The sequence below is a fragment of the Azolla caroliniana genome, unplaced genomic scaffold (genome assembly GCF_043228905.1).
Source record: "Azolla caroliniana isolate FFs.n. ecotype wild unplaced genomic scaffold, voAzoCaro1.0.p SCAF_3, whole genome shotgun sequence".
Taxonomy (NCBI): domain Eukaryota; kingdom Viridiplantae; phylum Streptophyta; class Polypodiopsida; order Salviniales; family Salviniaceae; genus Azolla; species Azolla caroliniana.
This window is the reverse complement of record NW_028230438.1, coordinates 1,122,895-1,143,386: the sequence shown is the minus strand read 5'-3', so window position 1 is coordinate 1,143,386 and position 20,492 is coordinate 1,122,895. Positions and strand designations below refer to the sequence as shown.

General features: G+C 41.3%; 1 protein-coding gene, 1 long non-coding RNA gene and 1 pseudogene across 3 annotated transcripts in view; 2 read left to right on the top strand and 1 right to left on the bottom strand.

The window, feature by feature from the left end:
• LOC147865761 (cytochrome P450 716B1-like) overlaps window positions 1-18,694 on the top strand; it is a 36,284-nt gene extending 17,590 nt beyond the window's left edge. The window contains exons 2-3 of the mRNA XM_087316138.1: window positions 18,347-18,570; window positions 18,644-18,694. Coding sequence (XP_087172264.1) covers window positions 18,347-18,570; window positions 18,644-18,679 — 260 coding nt within the window. The 3' untranslated portion in view covers window positions 18,680-18,694. The remainder of the gene's footprint in view (window positions 1-18,346; window positions 18,571-18,643) is intronic.
• Window positions 1-20,492, top strand: part of LOC147865759 (cytochrome P450 716B1-like) — a 44,098-nt pseudogene that overhangs the window by 17,619 nt on the left and 5,987 nt on the right. The gene's annotated exons all lie outside the window — the stretch shown is intronic.
• LOC147865760 (uncharacterized) overlaps window positions 1-20,492 on the bottom strand; it is a 52,909-nt gene that overhangs the window by 28,032 nt on the left and 4,385 nt on the right. The window lies entirely within an intron of this gene.

The following is a 20,492-nucleotide window of genomic DNA, read 5'->3' as shown; positions in this document are numbered from 1 at the left end:
CGCATGTGTGAACAAGAATCAATGCAATCCCTTGAGTTTGCTTTGGACAATGAAATGAGTTGGACTTTGAACACGTTCGCGTTCACAAGTGGAAGGATTGCGCATTCCACTTGTAGAAACTTCTTGAAACTATCCAAATATACCCTCTCTACAAAAATTGAATGCACTAGTATCACATGTTCCACAACTTGATTAGAATTTGCAAATATAAAAAAACATGATAGGTCTACGAGTGGAGATCATTAGAAATCATGCAAGTTTGGACGTGTTGATAAGTTAATGTAGGCATAATAAAGTTCAACAATGGCTCAATATGTCACTAATGTGCGACATGAGAAACACTAAGTTAAAGACTTATATTAATTTGGTAAGTGCTACAAAAATATGAGGTGTACTTCTAACCATACTAATAAAATGAGTTATAATTTATACTTTGACCCATACTTGCATGTATGTAATTGTGGACAATGTAGGATAGTGCACTTTAGGATAATGTGATTGGAATAACTAACTTATCAAAGTATTTAATACTTGTATTTAAAGTTGATCTAATCTATTCCTCAGTTTGTTCGTATGGGATCAAACCATATGTATATAATTGTGGACAATGTAAGACAGTGAACTTTAGGATAATGTGGTGGAAATAACAAACCTATTAAGGCTTTCATACTGTATTTAAAATTGATCTACTCTATTGCTTAGGTAATTCACATGGGATCAAACTCCGAACGATAACGCTAGTGGAACTATAAGCGTATAAAAACATGCGGATAACGCTAGTGGAACCATTATCAACACACTACACAATCTAAGCAGCAATGGAAGAGAAACATAATAATTTTAACAATAGAAGACAAAGATCCATAATAACAACATGGACAGTCATGGCAACAATTTTACGACCATGTTATGTTAAGGTAAACTTTGACCAAAATTAGCCTCAATTTAAACTAATTCATGTTTCTCCATAAATTTGGTAGTCAGCAATGCACGCGGGGAAACCAATGTCATAAGTCTACTAACCAAGTATATAAAAATAAAATTGAAACATATAGAAGATTATAAAGAATAGAATCCACCAAGTAAAACCCAAAATTTGTATTAATAATGTGAAATCCAAACAATACATTTCACGTTTTTAAAAGAGTCTATTACATAGCAATCAAATCGTCAATGTCATTTTCTTCATCATCCTGTATAGAAGTCTCTTCGGCTATACGTGCATTGGCTTCCCCTGTTAGCCGAGCCAACAAAATATCTTCTATAAGCTCATCATCAAGCTCTATTAGCTCCCCCGGATCCCCGGCTAACGGAGGAATAGACTCTCGCGAAGCAGGTTGAAACCTTTCAGTATCAACGAGGTTCTTTGCACTGACCTCCTCGTCCTGGTCTAGGCACTCCCACAAAGCCTTAATCCTCATGTTTATAAATATAACCTGCTCTTCGTCCTTCTCCAATGCAACTGTGTTTCTAAAGAGCTTCAATGCACATGTAGACGTCGTTCCTGTGAAGAAAGTAACAAGAAGAATTAGTTCTCAAACAAAAAAGATTCAGTATTGGTTATCTCAAGATCGTTACCCTAGTTTGAGGAATACTTGTGCCAGAAAAGAGATCTAATATCCAGTCTCCTTCGACAAAAAACATCTCGATCAAGCGCATCATAAGTCGTTGAGGTTTTTGGTATGGGTTAACAAGTCCCCGTTCTGTTGTGGTGACATGTCGCAATTTCCGTGTCACTGTTGGATATACCAGCAGATTTGAACCTCCCACTTCATTAGAATGCTCCTTGATTCTTTGTTTCTTAATTTCATCGAAGTAGCCAACCGTGATGTATTCAATGGCATTAACGAACCGAAAGGTTGGCCCTCTATTTACATTGGTTTTTATCCTATAACAAATATTACATCGAGTTAAGAATAGATTGAACAATCTTAAGAAAGGCAATATAGTGAATGAAACCTATAAATAATCCTTACCATGCAAGGTTCTCGATGCCATGGCAACGTGATCTCAAAGCTTGAGCTACCAAGTACCCTTGGTCCATACTATGAAAGACAACTATTCTCCACAAGGATGCAGTCGTTAGCTCAACAAAATCCTTGACCATCTTCTCCAATTGTTTAAACCTAAACGATTCATCGTCGTATGATGACCTTGCCATTCGAAATCCGTAAGGAATATCCGCAATCATTAGCGTATATTCCTTCTTTGGCACTTTTTCGATCATGTCAACGACATCGCCGCAAAACACATTGTAGTAAAGATCTCTCGTAATATCTTTTTTGTGGCTAAATTTTTTGAAGGAGCCATCTTCCTCCATTTCGTATGCCTTGACTAAGCGACGATCCTTTTCTTTTCTGGCTCTCTCGAGATGTGCAAGGAAGGATGTCGGGAAATCGTGTATATCCTTAACTTCTCCTTGTTTCTTGCCATGACATGGTTTCTAATAGAAGCAATAGGACATGAAGTTTTATTATACAACCTCTACATATGATGAAAGGTTAATGAAAAACCACCAATACTAACCCAATCCTTGAATGCAATAAAATACTCCGATAACGCCTTATATGAAGACGTTAGAGGACAATCCTCGGTAACTTGTTCCCAAGTTATACATCCAAGTTGTTTCATCATAACTTCTTGGATCTTCATGTACACCTTATGATTGTGAAATTAGAAAATGAGATTAGAACTTTCAATTGCACCATATTGACTTCAATATCAGTATTTGAAAGACTTACTTATTGAACTCAAAGACCAGTTCTTCAACGCTTAAATCTTTGGCCACAACCCTTGACAAAACAGACACAAGAACTTGCTTGTCCTTAATACCTTGCATCGCTCTCCACAAAGACAGCTTCATGTTGTCAGCCGCTTCTTCAATTGTCAAATCAATTTTCTTGGTTGCTTGTGACTTTAATTCTACTTGAGGGTCTACCTTACATTTCTTTTGTCGTTGACCCTTGACCTCCTTATTCTCCCACATTGAGAAGATTTGATCTTGTAGGTCCCATACTTCTCCATCTCTAAAGGCTAGTTGAAACCAAGACTCATATTTTCGAAGACCATCCGACTTAACATTATCATCTACCACAATGCTGACTTCATGCAAGCATTGACGTCGTAGGCCTGGATGTGGCTTCACACCAAACTTTTGTTTGACGTCCAAATACTCGTGGTGGAAGAACCTTATACGCTCAATCGATGACATTTTTTTCCTATAGTCATTATCGTTATTGTGGTCCCATGCCAACAACTTTGCCTCTTTAGTTGTGAGACCCACGTAAATTTTGCACTCGGCATACTTGAAGAAGAAAGTCATTGGATGTTCTCTCACAAGTTGTCGACGTGCCTCCACCGAATGCGATCCACCAATGACAAAGTAATTATATTGATCATGCTTTCTTATATCGAAATCTTCAATGGTTTCACATTCTTCAGGATCCACCATAACAATAAAAGGCACAACGGTAGCATGTGGATTAATTTTCATTTTTTTCTTGAGATTTTGAACATGCATTCGGTGTGGCTCTCTAATCTCAAGTGGTCTTCGTCCTGTGTTTTCATCAATAGGGGGCCGATGGATGTGTGTTATAGGCAAATTAAACACTTTCCCTTTCCTGACCAGTTTACACTGCATTAACTCTCTCCATATCTTATTCTGCTCGGATGACAACACACCCGATGCCAGCTCAACTCCTGGCGTCCCCTTAGTGTCCTCATTTTCATTTGAGCTTGATGAATCAGAGTTCGACATTTTAATGGTCTTCTTTTTTGGGTGGTCTTGATTGTACTTTAGATGCCCTTTTCGGGGCCTTTACTAGGGAGGGCAATGGCTCCCTTAGAGTTACATGGCCTTGTATATAAGTCCTCAAGGTAACAATAAGGTTTTGTGAGCTTTCTAGATCTTTTTTGAAAGCTTCTGGCCCAGAAGATTCCTTTACTAGAAGATCTTTAGAAAGGAACACTTTACGTACCCCCTTAGAGCACTCTATCATTACAAGTATGTTGGCCGAATCTGAATCTTCGTAGTCAAATCATAGAATACGACCATACATAAATGGGGTTTCATTTTCAAGCTGCCCCTCGCCCTTCTTCTTTGTTGTATACAACACAAATTTTTTCTTGGAGTCGACGTATTGCATACACCATTCCTTGTCCGTTAGATCACGGTCAGGAAGGTCTTCACCACCAATAGCTACTAATAGTTTCTTTTGGCTGACCTCATTGGGTGGTTGAGATTTTGTCTCCTTGTTGAAGAGAAACTTTTTTCCTCTCTTCATGTTCTCGGGAGCTATTAGGTTCTGGCTTTCAATTGGAGAGCCCTGTACGCTGTCGTGAAGATCCGTCACTACGCGCGGATCGTGAGGTGGAACCGCTGGGGTTCTGGATCGGAAGGATTCAAAGTCGGTACAAGCTTTGGCGTAAGCTTTAGTGAGAAAGTACTTAAGATAGATTGGGAAAGAGAGAAGTTGAGATCACACGATTGAGAGAGATTGATTGAAGTTTTAACTTTAGATTTAACAAACAAGTTACACGATCAATTTGATAACGAATTTCTTCCTCTTAATTTTCATAAAAAAAACCGTGTTTTTTCTCCTCCCCCTTCCTTCTTTTATAGATGCTCTCATGCATATGATGTATGTGAGGGTACAAGACATGCATAAATTGCATGTTTGCCATTTGGCGCTTATGTATTACATGTGGTGCATGATAACCATGTCACTCATTTTAGCTCTCATGTATGAGAATTTACATGTAAAAGTATAATGATAGAAATATAATTTCAACTAAATAGCATGGCTTAATGGTAAGCCAATTGACTCATAACTCGGAGGTGCAAGGTTTGAATCCCTACTTCCCCTCCTTGTATATGTATATTTGTATATATATTTATATATTTATTTATATAGTCGCCGGATGCCGTCACCGGATGTTGTCAGTTACCGGTGCCGTCGTCGGATGCCGTCAGTTGCTGTCACCGGATGCCGGTGCCGTCGCCGGATGCCGTCGGTTCACCGTCTCCATCGCCGGTCCGGTTTTGGTTGGCCAAAACCCTTTACGAGTAGCTAGCCCACCTTCACTCTTAGTTCAAGTTACCTTGAACTCTCTATGCTCCACACATAGACACAAAGATAATATCTTTTGCTCCACCTTATATATGATGAGAGCCGTATTTGTCGTGCCTATGTGGGATATCTCACAATTTTCTCTTTTCTTTTCACAAACTTTATACCCTCATATCTTGACATTTAGTTGTCCATTTCTCGTGTAATAAAGTGCATTTGAAACCTCCATCATTTTGTACTTAGATATTAAAAATGTTATCTTCACAATTATTATATTATGTGATTCTTACTCGATTTCGTACGTTTTATGGGATTTTCACACTATTGCCGAAAATCTTCACGACAACGCGGAGCTTTATCTTCTTCATAGGTCGGTCTGACAAGTTGTCAAACGACCTATTTAAGAAAGGACATGTGAAAACATAACTTAGGTGGTCATGTAGATTAAGGTTGTATATTAAAATACACATAATTAGACGAAGTCAAAAACTAGCAAGCGATTTGTGGTAAACTATAAATATCAATCATGCATTGAGTGAACATGGTAGTCCTTTATTCAGAAATCCATTCTAGTAAGGGCTATTCAACTTAGAAAATATTGACGGGAATTCAACGCTCCTTATGCACAACGCTCGGCCACAACCGAGCTTAGAATCATACACAGAAAACATCTGGTTGCACCATCCGGCTCTCCGTAGCTGGGTACTCCTCATCCGATTCTCACCGGGTCTGCACCATCCGGAGGGACCTGTCTCCCAACAAACTCCCCCTTCACTCCGCCATGGGGTGTCTTACTAGTCTGATCCTCTTCCGGCATGCATCCAGCTTGTCGGGTATCAGAACTTTGGTCAGCATATCTGACCCGTTCTCGGTCGTGTGGATCTTCGTCAGTGCGAACTCCTGGTCATCTACTCTTTCCCAGATCCAGTGATATCTTCGCTGGATATGCTTCGTCCGGGAATGGTAGGCCGCATTCTTAGCAAGATGGATGGCACTTTGACTGTCGCAATAGAGCCGGTATTCTTCTTGCCGGATACCGAGCTCTCCGATGAAGTCCTTCATCCATAAGATTTCCTTGCCGGCTTCCACAGCTGCCATGTACTCCGCCTCCGTGGTTGACAATGCAACCGTCTTCTGCAGCCTCGACTGCCACGAAACAGCTCCCCCTGCATATGTCATTACATACCCGGATGTAGACCGGCTGGTATCCACATCAGCCGACATGTCCGAATCGGTGAAACCGTCAACTTGGGGTTTTCTGAAGCCGAATCGGAGACACATATTTGAAGTGCCCTTCAAATACTGGAGTATCCATTTGACTGCGTTCCAATGCTCCTTGCCGGGATTGCTCATGAACCGGCTCACCACTCCGACTGCGTATCCTATATCCGGTCGGGTACACACCATCGGGTACATTAAGCTCCCGACGGCAGAGGCATATGGAATCTTCATCATATCTGCCTTCTCTGCTTTCGTCTTCGGGCTTTGCTTACCGGATAACCTGCAGTTTGCCGGAAGTGTCGATCCGACCGGTTTCGCATCTGACATGTTGAACCGGTGAAGCACCTTTGTCACGTACTTCTCCTGTGACAACCATAATTGCTTGTTTGACCGGTCCCGAATGATGTGCATCCCCAGCATCTGTCTTGCCGGACCCAAGTCTTTCATTGAGAAGGTCCGGTTGAGAGCCTTCTTCAGCATCCGTATTTTGACTTGGTCCCGTCCGATGATCAACATGTCATCCACGTACAGAAGGAGTATCAGGAAGTCGCCTCCTTCAAACGTCTTCACAAACATGCAGTGATCGGCCTGCGTCTTGTGGTACCCTTGATTGGCCATGAAGGAGTCGAACTTCCGGTACCATTGCCGGGGGGCCTACTTCAACCCGTAGAGGCTCTTCTTCAACCAGCATACCAGGTGCTCCTTCCCTTTCTCCACAAATCCCTCCGGTTGCTGCATGTAGATCTCCTCATCGAGGTCGCCGTGAAGGAATGCCATCTTCACGTCCAGCTGTTCTACCTCGAGGTCCATGCTTGCCGCTATACTCAGCATCGTCCGGATGGAGGTCATCTTTACTACCGGGGCAAATATCTCGTTGAAGTCCACGCCCTTCTTCTGCTGGAACCCCTTCACCACGATCCTGGCTTTGTATCTCGCGGGGTTGCTGGCATCTCCCAGTTTCAACTTGTACACCCACTTGTTTCGGAGTGCCCGCTTTCCTTTCGACAACTCCACCAATTTGTACGTATGGTTCTCATGCAGGGAATCCATCTCATCATGCATGGGTTAACCATTTGCGGCTGTGGGTGTCATCCTTCGCTTCTTCGAAGCTTTCCGGCTCCCCCTCATCGGTCAGCAGAACATGCTTTGCATCCGGAAATCTCCGGGGGACCCTTCTCTCTCTGAGAGGATATCTCCGTCTTCGGGCTTCGCTAACCGGCTCCTCCATTTGCTCTTCATCCGAATCCGATTCGGGGTCTTGGCCGGTTCCGGATTCGGCTTCCTCTACTTCTTCTTCAGCCTGTTCGGTATCCTCACCGTATCCGGCTGGTTCTTCGAGTGCTAACCGGTCTCTCGCCGGTTCGGTCTGCTCATCGTAGAATCGATCCTTACCGGTCGACTCGGAGTTCATTATCTTCTTCTCCGACTCCCAGTCGGCGAGCGTCTTGTCCTCCATGAAGATAATATCTCGACTCCGGAATACCTTCTTGTTGACCAGGTCCCACACTCGGTAGCCGAACTGATTGTCACCGTAACCAAGGAATATGCATGGCCGGGTCTTTGGATCTAACTTTCCTCTCCGGTCCTTAGCTACATGCACGTACGCGAGACACCCGAACACCTTCAGATGACGGTAGGATACTTCCTTACCAGTCCACACTCTCTGTGGCGTGTCTCCGTCCAAGGGTACTGAGGGTGATCTATTTATCACATATGTCGCCGTCGACAGTGCCTCAGCCCAAAACTTCTTGGGTAGTTTTGCATGCGCTAGCATACTTCGGACTCTCTCCATTATGGTCCGGTTCATCCTCTCGGCCAGTCCGTTTAGTTCCGGCGTCTTCAGCACGGTAAATTCGAGCCGGATTCCCTTCGAGCGGCAGTACTCCTCGAACTGCCCCCGGTATTCTCCTCCGTTATCTGCTCGAACCGCCTTCAGCTTCCAGTTGGTTTCTCTTTCCACTCTCGGGTGGAGCTCTTTGAAGACGGATAACACCTGATCCTTCGTCTTCAACGGTGTGGCCCACAGCTTCCGGCTGTGGTCATCTATGAACGTCACGAAGTATTGCGATCCTGCATGTGACTTCGTGTCCACTTGACACACATCAGTATGCACCAACTCCAATGGTGCATTACGTCTCATCGGTGGCCTTGGTCAGAAGGAGGTCCGGTTTTGCTTACCGGCCAGGCAATCAGTGCACTTCTCCAAGTGCACGTTCTTCATTGGAATGAGGTTGTCATCTAAAAGCCTCTTCATCCCCTTCTCGCCCATGTGCCACAGCTTACCGGCAGTGTCGGATGCCACGTTCACTTCCTCCGGACATAACCAGGCATTCATCATGTACAACGTGTTTACCTTCCTGGCTCCCTTTGCTGAACTTCATAACACCGTTCTGGATGCTAACCGTGTAGCCTTCATCATCTAGCTGACCGGCTGATATCAGGTTCAGATGAACCTTCGGAACGTGTTAGACATCCTTCAGCAACATCTTGCATCCGGTTGGTGTTGTCAACCACACGTCTCCTATGCCGACAATTCGGCATGTACCTTCATTCCCCATCCGGACACAGCCATGATCACCGGTTGAGTAGGATGAGAAGCATTTTCGGTCCGGGGTAAGGTGGAATGACGCTCCGGAGTCTACCACCCAAGTCGTCTTGTCGTCGGCAAGGTTTATCTCACTCTCCTCGGTGATGAGCATCAACTCTTCTTCGCTTGCCACGATTTCCATTGTTCCCTTCCGGTCCGGCCCCCTCCGGTCTTTACCGTTCCGGTCCGGGGTCCGCTTCGAATCGGTACCGTCGATTTCCTTGTCTTTTCGGAAATGCTGACAGTTCTTTTGGAAGTGTCCCGGCTTGCCGCAACAAAAGCAAGTAGGCCTCCCCCTTGACTTTGACCGTGTCCCCGACTTCTCCCGGTTCTGGGGACTACGGTTTCTATGTCTTCCGCGTTCCGATTCGGTAAGGAGCGCTTTGGAGTCGGAGCTCGTATCTTTATCCTTCCAACGCGCCTCCTCATCTAGCAAGCTCGACTTTACTCTCGCTAGGGATAACCGCTTTCCTTCCGGCCCAGCGTTGCCCAAAGTGACAACCAACGTCTCCCAGCTATCCGGGAGGGAACCGAGCAGGAGTAGCGCAAGTACCTCATCGGCGAGAGGTACTTCCAATGAAGTTGCCTGGTGGATCAGCCCCTGGAAGGCATTCATGTGCTCCGCCATGCTGGAGCCATCTTGGTACCAGAGTCTTACTAGCTTCCGGAATACCGAAACCTGATTAACAACATTTTTGTTTTGAAACATTATGTCGATCTTCTCCCAGAGCTCATGAGCCTTGCTCTCTTCATTGAAGTTGTTGTACAGGCTCATGTCGCTGAAGCACCGTATGTACGCCGTTGTCTTCATGTGCATCACCTCCCATATCGCAGCGTCGATTTTGTCCGGTCTCTTGTCCCCGAACTGAACCGGTAGCCAGAGGTCTTTAACCACGAGCATGTCCCTCATCTTCGACTTCCACACTGAATAGTTGGAGCCGGTGAGCTTGAACATGCCACCAAACGATTCGTCCATTTTCTGTGTCGTTTCGCTCTGATACCACTTGACGGGAACTCAACGCTCCTTATGCACAATGCTCGGCCACAACCGAGCTTAGAATCATACACAGAAAACAGGAAACGGAAAACACGCGACACAAAGGAGAAGAAAAATGTACACAGGATGTTTACGTGGAAAACCCAAACTAAGGGAAAAACCACGGCAGCCCACAAGCTGCAAACTATCACTATGTTAGAATGTACAACAGTGAGTTCACGGAGGCAACGACCTCGTGCTCACGATCTTCGCCACAAGCGGCGGTTACAACAGAGGCAACGACCTCTTTCTCTCTCTCTCTCTGTACACTGTTACGCGCTCCCTCTTCTTCTTGCACCAACAAGAAATAACAACCACTATCTAAAAGGTTGCCCTAAGTCATATTTATACTAATATGACTTTTCGGTTATTTACAAATGTAGCCACGATGGACTCTCAGAAACATATTTACAAATATGTCTCTTCATCCGATAAGCATTCCTCACCGGGTCTGCACCATCCGACTCTCCGTAGCCGGGTACTCCTCATCCGGTTCTCACCGGGTCTGCACCATCCGGCTCTCCGTAGCCGGGTACTCCTCATCCGGTTCTCACCGGTTCTGCACCATCCGGCTCTCCATAGCCGGGTACTCCTCATCCGGTTCTCACCGGGTCTGCACCATCCGGCTCTCCATAGCCGGGTACTCCTCATCCGGTTCTCACCGGGTCTGCACCATCCGAAGGGACGTGTCTCCCAACAAATATATATCTTAATAAGTATACAATGATATATATTATCTTGAAGGGTAGGTATGGCTTATATTAATTTCATATCCATATTCTAGAGAATTTGCATATGATAGACTTGAATTTGGTATCGTAAAGGTAATTTGTGGGTTATTTTCTACTATTTTAAGCTATACTAGGTCATAAAACCTTTATAATTAAGGCCCCTATTTGTTACAAAATATGGCAAATCTCCATAAAAAAAGTCTGATTTTGACAGAAAATTTGATATCTTTTCACACAATACTAAATTGTTGCCCCAAAGACACAATATTCCTCTTTAAATTGTGTGTTTTATATAGGAACTCGATACGTTGTATCGTGTTCCTGTATATAGTTCGTGTCTATACATGAACTCGATGTATCGAGTTCATGTATCAAACACATACTTTACACAGGAACTCGATACAGTGTATGGAGTTCCTGTATAAAACAAGAACTTTATACAGGTATCGAGTCCCTGTATAAAACACAAACATAATAATACAGGAGCTCGATACGCCATATAGGAACTCGATACGCCGTATCGAGTTCCTATTTAAAACACAAACATAATATAGGAACTCGATACGCCGTATCGAGTTCCTGTATAAAACACAAACATTATACAGGAACTCGATACGGCGTATCGAGTTCCTATATAAAACCTAAACTTCAAACAAGAACTCAATATGCCGTATCGAGATCCTGAGTGCTAAAACATATTTACAAAAATGTCCATAGTGTTAGAGGCTTACCTAGAGTCCTGGCGCTCGATTTTCTTTGAAGACATGGTTGATCTTGTCGATGTTTAGGCGGAGATCTCGCTTTCGTGCTTCGTGCTCTGTGTGCTCTGTTTGCTCTATGTGCTCTTGTGCTTCGTGTGATTGAAATATGATGAGGTCTTCCTATTTATAGGGATTGACCACATTGGTTAAAGTAACCATCGTCACTTTAACCAGGGTTGGCAAGCTTGAGGTTAGTTAGTTAGTAACCACAATCACTTTAACCAGAGTTACTTATGATTGCATCAATGATTACAAAGTCAAACTAACATATTGATGATTATTTTATAGTCAAAATAACATACAATGACTTTGAAGGTCATGAAGGAAACAATGATAGAGGTGGTTCAATGATTGATTACTCAAAGCAACATTTTTATGACTCTTAATTGCTTTGTATTAAAGATGTGGGCATGAATGAACCAATGATTGAAAAGTCTTATATTTAAAATGGTGGGCATGAATGAACCAATGACTGAGAAGTTCTATATTAAATATGGGTGCCATTCATTAACCAATGATTTTAACTTTAATCCAACATATATATGGTTTGGTAATGATTGTAATTATATTATACTTGATTTAACTTTATACAGACTAGTTTAAGTAATTATTAATATGTTGAATACAATTATTATATTAAAAATAATATCTTTATGTATTGTATTAATATAATATTAAATAATATAGACATTATATTGAGGGAGCTTCTGTTTAGAGAGGAGCTTATCCGTTTTTTATGTTAGCCTAAGCACATAACTTAAAGAGCTCAGTGTGGACCTTAAGCCATGAGTGAAGATTCACCATTCTCGATTGAAAAATATTGTTTGTCATCAGACTCTTCGTTTTCTACCGAAGAGTATTGTTTGTCGACATACTCACCATTTTCTATTGAAGAATATTGTCTGTCAGCAGACTCACCATATTCTATCGAAGAGTATTGTCTGAGCTCATCTTCACCTACAACGAATGTGAATAATGACACATGTGAAGAGTTCTCTATTGAAGAATACGATATTAATAAAGATACGGAGAATGAAGATAGTGCCAATGAAACATCAAATATCATGGGCGATGGTCACAACAAAGAATTAGATAGTAACAAGGTTACACCAACTTCTATGTAGGAAGAGAAATTTGGAAGCCCTATGCATATTAGAAGAATCCCACGCTTGGTGACATCAGACAAACAGATTGGATTTGATGTCAAAAAAATATGTTGTGCCCGTGGTTGTATGTCTATGATTGGAAAATCAAAGTTGCGAGAATTAAGGCGATACTATTTTTCGATGACTGGTGATGAGCAAGACACTTACCCCGGGTCACATATGCAACTAGTGTTTGACAAATGTACGGGGATCAAAGTATCATTCGAGTATTATATCTTCCATGCACAACAGATATGTAGAGTTGCATTCAAAATTGTGTTATGTGTTAGTAACATGCGGCTACATAGAGTACAACAACGTCTACTTAGCGGGGATCAGATGCTCAATTGTAAAGAGGTTCCAAGTATGAAAGGTGCAACTGGAAGACATGCTATTGGTTGGATGAAAACTTACTTTCAGTTAAATTGTGAAGTAATGCCCACTACAGGTAGGATGCACCTCTCTGATAATTACACACGTCGGGAAGTTTATGATGTCTATCGATTTGATATGGTGGGTTCATGTAATAAGTCTCTCACATATAGCCAATTCACAAGATTATGGAGAGCTCAGTTTTCAAATGTTATCATTCCACGTAAAGTACGCATGGGGTATTGCTCCATTTGTGCAAATCTTAAAAGTTTGGCTAAAGGTGCAAAGACATCAATGGAAAAGGATATGAGTAAGAAGTTACTACAAGAGCATCGTGAGGCACAATCGTTAGAACGAAAGAAGGCGATGCATCATAGAGATAAGTGTTTGAAGAGGCCCAAACAATACATGTGCTTAATGATAGATGGCATGGACCAGAAGAAGACGTGCTTGCCGCATATGCGGAGGCTCCCCAAAGACGTCAATGATGAGTGCCTTGTTCAAATGCACTTTGTGGGATGCTTAGCTTATAATAGGTCTGTTGGACCTCACGTCTTCATTACATACCCCAATGTTCACAATGACCCTAACCTAACAATTACAGTGATTCACCGAGTTTTGATGTCTTGGGGCCAACCTTTCCCCCCTGTTCTATACATTCAATTGGACAATACTGCTAGAGAGAACAAAAATTCAACTGTGTTTGGCTATCTAAGTATGTTGGTCAACCAAGGATTGTTTAGAAAAGTGAAAGTCAATTTTCTTTTGGTTGGCCACACAAATTACCATATAATTCAGATGTTTAGCACATTCTCCAGACAGTTGTCTCGGCATGATGCTTTCACATTACCTAAACTATTTGATGTCATTTGTGATGCATATACACCACGCCCAAAAGTGTTACACTTGAAGGAGGTATATGACTTTAAGAGATATATATCAGATGGGGGTGTTGGGAATGTTAAAGTGCTCGCCAAGTTAAACAATATAAGCTTCAATCATATTTTTATGATAAAGAAAAATGAAATAAGTGGTTCTACACTTTTGTATGCTAAACAATATTCATCTTCTACAACATGAGAACCTGAAGGTGGTTGCCAGTTATTACTTTGTATGCAAGTACAATTGTCCATGGAGCTAAGCAAATGCCAATTGAGAAGAAAGGATAGTTGCATAGTGACTTGGTATCGGAACAAAAACGGTTATGGCTCCAAGCCTTAGAAGAAAAAAGAAAGTATATTGAGGCCGCCAAGAAATATGCCGCACAACAAGACATGTCATGGTGGGATGTATTTTATAGTGATAAGAAAGGAATTATAGACAATTGTATATTTGGTGATAATTGGAATTTGGAAACGCCATTCACATGGTCGCTGCAACATGATCGTGTAAATAAAACTCTGAAGCAACCAGCAAATGCGATTAATGACAGTTTGGTCCATCCACAACAAAGAGACATTTATGTGGGACCAAGGATGACCAAAGCAGCCGAAGCTAGATGGCAAGGCAATTTGCAAGAGCTCACGGCGGGGATGGTGATTGCAACGCCGGCTGATGAGAACTCACATGGCCACCAATTTTGGGTTGGTAAAATTCTAGAAGTGCTAATGCATGAAATAGAAAACACGATCAAGTCTATAAATGTTCATTGGTACAACACTAGAAGTGCAAATGCTTTTACAGGTAAGTATACATTGGAGATGATTGAATGCCCAACAAGAAGGGGACGAAGGAAGAGGAAACGAAACATTCGTAACACCTCGACCCTTGATATCTCTGATGTGGATATCATCATGTACGACTTCACGCTTACAAAAGCCGGACGATTAAGGAAGTCAGCAATAGATATAATAAAAGAAAAATTATCAGGTCTACAAGGTGGCTCGAGTCAAAGGCAAACGAGATCTACTACATATAATCTAGAGTCAAACCATTTGGTTTATGACGAAGATAATGCACTGATTGGTACATCCGAGGATGACGAGGAGGAATCGTCATTGTATATTAGTTATAGTAGTGATTCTCCGTAAATGAGTGATCATGAATGTATTTTTGGCTATTAAGTGTAACTACATTCCGCTTGTAACAAATCGAGTAATATAAAAGCATGTGTTTTGAATTCTTATTATTTCTAAAAAATCGTTTCTTATAAAATAACATTGGTTGTAAAGTTTGTGATATAAATTGAGAATGTAACTTTTTGAAATTCCTCTTTTTTTAGTTACTTCTAAATCACGAAAATAGTGGATTTTTAACCTTCTTCATAGTATGTTTGAACATGTATGATACTGGTATTAATGTGTTTTGTAAAATCATTGAAAAAGCCCTAAAATCAACCAAAATTTTCCTTATCCTTCCATTTATGCGCGATCCTTCCACTTGTGAACGTGAACGTGTTTTTGGTAATGAGACGGATGCTAAATAATTTTTTAGAATCAATGCAATCCCTTGAGTTTGCTTTGGACAATGAAATGAGCTGGACTTTGGTAATGAGACGGATGCTAAAATATTTTTCATTCAATGATGTCTCACTTGGAAGTATGAGGATATGAAAGGTGTTCCACTAGAGGGGGTGATGCACACAATTCATATGCATGAACATCTTCGGTCCAAGTTAAACATAAACTGATAAAAGTGCATGAGGTTCTGATAGTCTACCCCCATTCAGTGTACTATGTAGGTCTAACTTATTGTGGAATCATATTATATATATTAACAACTTATGTTATAACTCTAAGTTATCTAATATAGATATACATACATACATACATACATACATATATATATTAGATATAGATATATTTATTTTCAATCTAGTTCATTACTATGAATACAAGTTAAAAGTTCTTGTCAAAGGCGCACACCACATTTGCTTGAAAGCCAAAGTAAATCACTATCATGTCCTTCATTCACTGGTTGGGTCAAGGATTAAAGTTATATAATTACTCTGATGATATCTATTCACAAGCTTTTTTGCTGGTAGATTTGGTCGCTATAATTCATTGTTTCCTCTAGATCTTAAGGAATTGCATTTGAATTCTTTACATTAGCTGCAAGGCACAGATTATATATAGAATAAGATACATATATCTATAATCAAATATCGAATGAATTGTAAGGGGCCTCATTACAATGCCCAGAAATACATAATCAGGACGGATGGTTCTGAATCCATTTATTGTTTGTGAATGTTGACTTTAAAATCAAACTCTAGGAGCCTAAGAATCAAAGCAAGAGATGCAGACATGGAGAGGAGAGCATGGTGGTATATAAAGTAAAATTTTAAGTCAAAGAGGTAGTGTTTGTGTGGACATGAAAGTCTCGACTCCACTGTTCGATAATGTATAAGAGAACCTTGAAACTCAATCTCCATCAAGGATCCCGAAATATGAAATTCTTATGTAGAAAACTTGGATCATGTCCCCACTAATCCCCTTTACCACAACAATTGGAGACTTTTCCTACCGTTGGGAATATGGTCTTTTTTATTATTAACGACAAGGCTAGAGAAAAGAAAGAAGGAAAGGCCAAGATTCTTAGTAACAATCGGCTATGGTTCGGTGGTTTGAACCGAACCGAACTGTGAAACCGCACCTTAATGGCTTAACGGTTTGAATAGTTCGGTTGGTTCGGTTCAGGTTCAAGTTTTTTTTTAACGGTTTGGTGGTTTTTATATATTTTAAACAACCTTTACATTTTTAAGCCTAATTCTCACATTTTAGGAAAAATCTTTAAAATTTTGAAATAATAAAAAAAAATTGAATTTTGAATTTTGACCAAAGTTGAGAATTGGAACCAAACCACGAAACCACGGTTTTAACAGTTTGGATTTTTTCACATGCTAGGCAAACAAGGGTAATAGCTTTGTGCCGTGAAGTTATTGCCAAAATGTTGGGTGAGAAGGTGAAAAGAATCTTAGAATGCATTATATTTTGGTTTTCATAGGTCATCATGGCTAAAGCCATTGTAATGTTTTAGCTTAATAATTTCCTCATGTATGCCGAATTCTACTAATGAAGAATATTATTTTTGGAAAAGAAAAAAAAAAACTGTTTGGATTTTTTCTAATGGTTCAGTTTAAATGGTTTCTTGGTTCGGTTCGGTTCAAGTTTCGAAAGTTTTAAACGGTTCAATTTTCACACTCTCGAACCATACCAAACCAAACCGTTGCCGATTGTTAATTTCTAGGGACGCTTTGCATAGGTGACAACCTTGCCCATGAAAAAGAAAAGGAAGATTTTGTGCACCCCTGATGGGTCTTATGTTCTCATCATTTCGTAATAATAGGCCCTCTTAATATTTATGTGGCCTCCATTCTATGCCACATTTGTGGTCAATTTCTTCTAAGCAATCTGCCAAGAACTATTATGATATTATTTGTTGGGATATCATGAATGATCATTAATGAACCCATTGCAATCCAGTCCAATCATAGGCAAATCATTTATATATATATATATATGTAGTATATACATATATACATAATATTATATATATATGCATCAATCAAACCTTTTTGCTTACTCTGTCTCTACTCCTCTTCCCCATAGCAGGGTTGCAGCAGCTATGGAGACCTCCAAGCAAGATGAATAATAAGCCATCAAGAGAAGAGACTGCCTTTACCTCCAGGCCGGATCTCTAACAGCTATGCCTTATGGCCTGCTAGCATGATCTGGCCAGATCTCGCTCCTTACGTTGGATCTCTATTCTTGCAGCCTGAATCATTGCAGTGATAGATGAGCAGTGTCAATCTCATCCTCTTCACGTCCATTAAGGAGCAATTTGCAGGCAAATCCAACATCCTTTTCTTCCCCTTAATGAAGAAACTCACCTTCTGCATAGCTTGTAAGGTTCTTGTAGGTCGATCCGATGGAAAGGATCAAGATCTGCTCCTTCTTCCCTTCGCCACAATGGTGAAAGGCCTCCTTCACATACCAATCCGCATCCCTGGAACCAGATATCACAAAACTCTTGAAGCTTCTGATGAGATAAGAAAGCATTTGCAGGTTTGGATCAATGAGAGAAGGAGAGACATGGCTTCTTGTTTGGTCACTGAGCAGCAAGACATCCTCTCCGGCCTGCTCACATATAAGGATGAACATGGAGAAGCTTTAGCGGATAAGGAGGTGAAGGACACAACATCCAGACATCCTCTCCGGCTTTCTCAACTATAGGGATGAGCAAGGAGAACCATTTTCTGATGAGGCCATCAAGGACAACATCCTCCTGTTGCTCTTTGCAGGCCATGATACCAGCACTTCTGTAGCCACCATGGCCTGCAAATATGTTGCATCTAATCCCCACATAATAGATGAGGTTTACAGAGGTAGGTTTTGTTTGTTGCCCCACCCCAAAATTATTCTCATTTCTTGATCAGTGCACCATAAAGTCTGATGATTTGTATGTGTTTTTGGTGGTGCTCAGAGAACAAGGAGATCGCTGCACGCAAAGCCCCCGGCAAGAATTTGAACTGGGGAGATATACAGAAGATGAAGCTTTCATGGAGAATGGTTCAGGAATCGATGAGGCTGGTGCCGCCCGTGTCAGGGTCATTCAGAGTGCCATCAGAAGATATGAGCTTCCATGGCTTCAGTATCCCCAAATCATGGAAGGTCAGAGCCCTCTTCTCTCCTGTGTTTTGTCTGTCTGTCTGTCCCCAATCAAATTCATGACAGAGCACAAAATCATTTTGATCCATCATGCATTTTTTTTTCTGCACAGATTTATTTGTCTGTCTGTCCCCAATCAAATTCATGACAGAGCACAAAATCATTTTGATCCATCATGCATTTTTTTTCTGCACAGATTTATTTGTCTTGTCTGTTTGTCTGTCTGTCCCCAATCAAATTCATGACAGAGCACAAAATCATTTTGATCCATCATGCATTTTTTTTCTGCACGGATTTATTTGTCTTGTCTGTCTGTCTGTCTGTCCCCAATCAAATTCATGACAGATCACCAAATCATTTTGATCCATCATGCATTTGTTTTTCTGCACAGATTTATTTGTCTTGTCTGTCTGTCTGTCTGTCCCCAATCAAATTCATGAGAGAGCACCAAATCATTTTGATCCATCATGCATTTTTTTTTTTCTCCACAGATTTATTTGTCTTGTCTTTCTGTCCCCAATCAAATTCATGAGAGAGCAATAAATCATTTTGATCCATCATGCTTCTTTTTTTCTGCACAGATTTATTGGTCTGCCCACTCGACTCATTGGAACCCCAAGTATTTCCGGAGCCGGAGAGGTTCGAACGGGCTGGCTCAGCCCCGTTCACATTTGTCCCATTCGGAGGGGGGCTCAAGGATGTGTCCGGCAACGAGTTCGCACGCATGGTAATAGTGATGGCTCCCCATCACTTAGTTACTCAGTTCTCGTGGGCTCTCGAGGACCCTAATGAATCTGTTGTGGTGGATCCCATTCCATTCCCTGTGAAGGGGCCTCCTATTCTCCTCACTCCTCATATTGCATAATTCGGTTTACCACACTAATTGCAATAACAACTAGTGTAAACATCCAAGTTGTGTATGTATTATTTATTTCTATGCATTCGTATTCGTCACCTTTCTATGCTTGCGGTAGCTCCAAATCTATAATATCTTTAGAGATGTCACAAGAGGCCCAATTATCATATCTTTAAAGATGTTACAAGAGGAACAATTATCAATTAGGCACACTTGCGCCATTAATAGGCATGGAGGAGCATGTCAATGAATGTCTCCTTGATGTTAAATCAAAATCGGGCAACCCTCGAGTGTGGATATTGTCTTTTGTTTACCTGTACACTCAATTGGTCTTCCACCCACACTCTACATTTGAGACTCTCAATAAGAAGGAACCTCATCACTCGTTTGCAATTGAAATTCTATGAGATATCATTCCACATCACCTAAAGAATTTTCAGACTTTCAAACGATTATTCGGTGGGAAGCAGAATTCCAACCCATCCCCACTTTCAAGCATAGGCTTTACTTGGCTTTACACCTAGTTTGACGCCATTTACATGCACACATGCAATCAATAACAACATATACTATTTATGCAGATTTGCATGTGTAGGTCCATGTACACTCGCACTAGCACTCAATTATATCCAGAAGCACTCACACATACAACTTCACGCTAACATTTATAACAAATGCACAAGAACACTTAAACACAAATCTACTATTGCAGGCAACTGTTGAGTTTCACTTAAACACAAATCTACTACCACAACACTTATGGGTACATTTACATGACCAGGCACACCCAATGGCTAAATACAAGCGAAGTCTCCCACCAGGCGGGAATTTCAACTCATTTGCTGACACTCTCATCTCTTCATTGTGAAAAGCAATCTCTTCATTGGCTCAAGTCCCCAATGGTCCTGTTGTCACGTAAATGCGTGCATATGTACTACTTGAACAGGACTACAGGGGGTCTTGGACCAGGGAGAATGCTAAGGTTCAAAGGACTCGAAGAGTTAGGGTCGAGTAAGATCCCAAAGTCAAAAAGACTAGGGTCTCTAAGTGTGTCAAAAGTTGGTGTTTGTCAAAGAAAGGGCTAAGTTGTGGAAAAAAAGGCTTA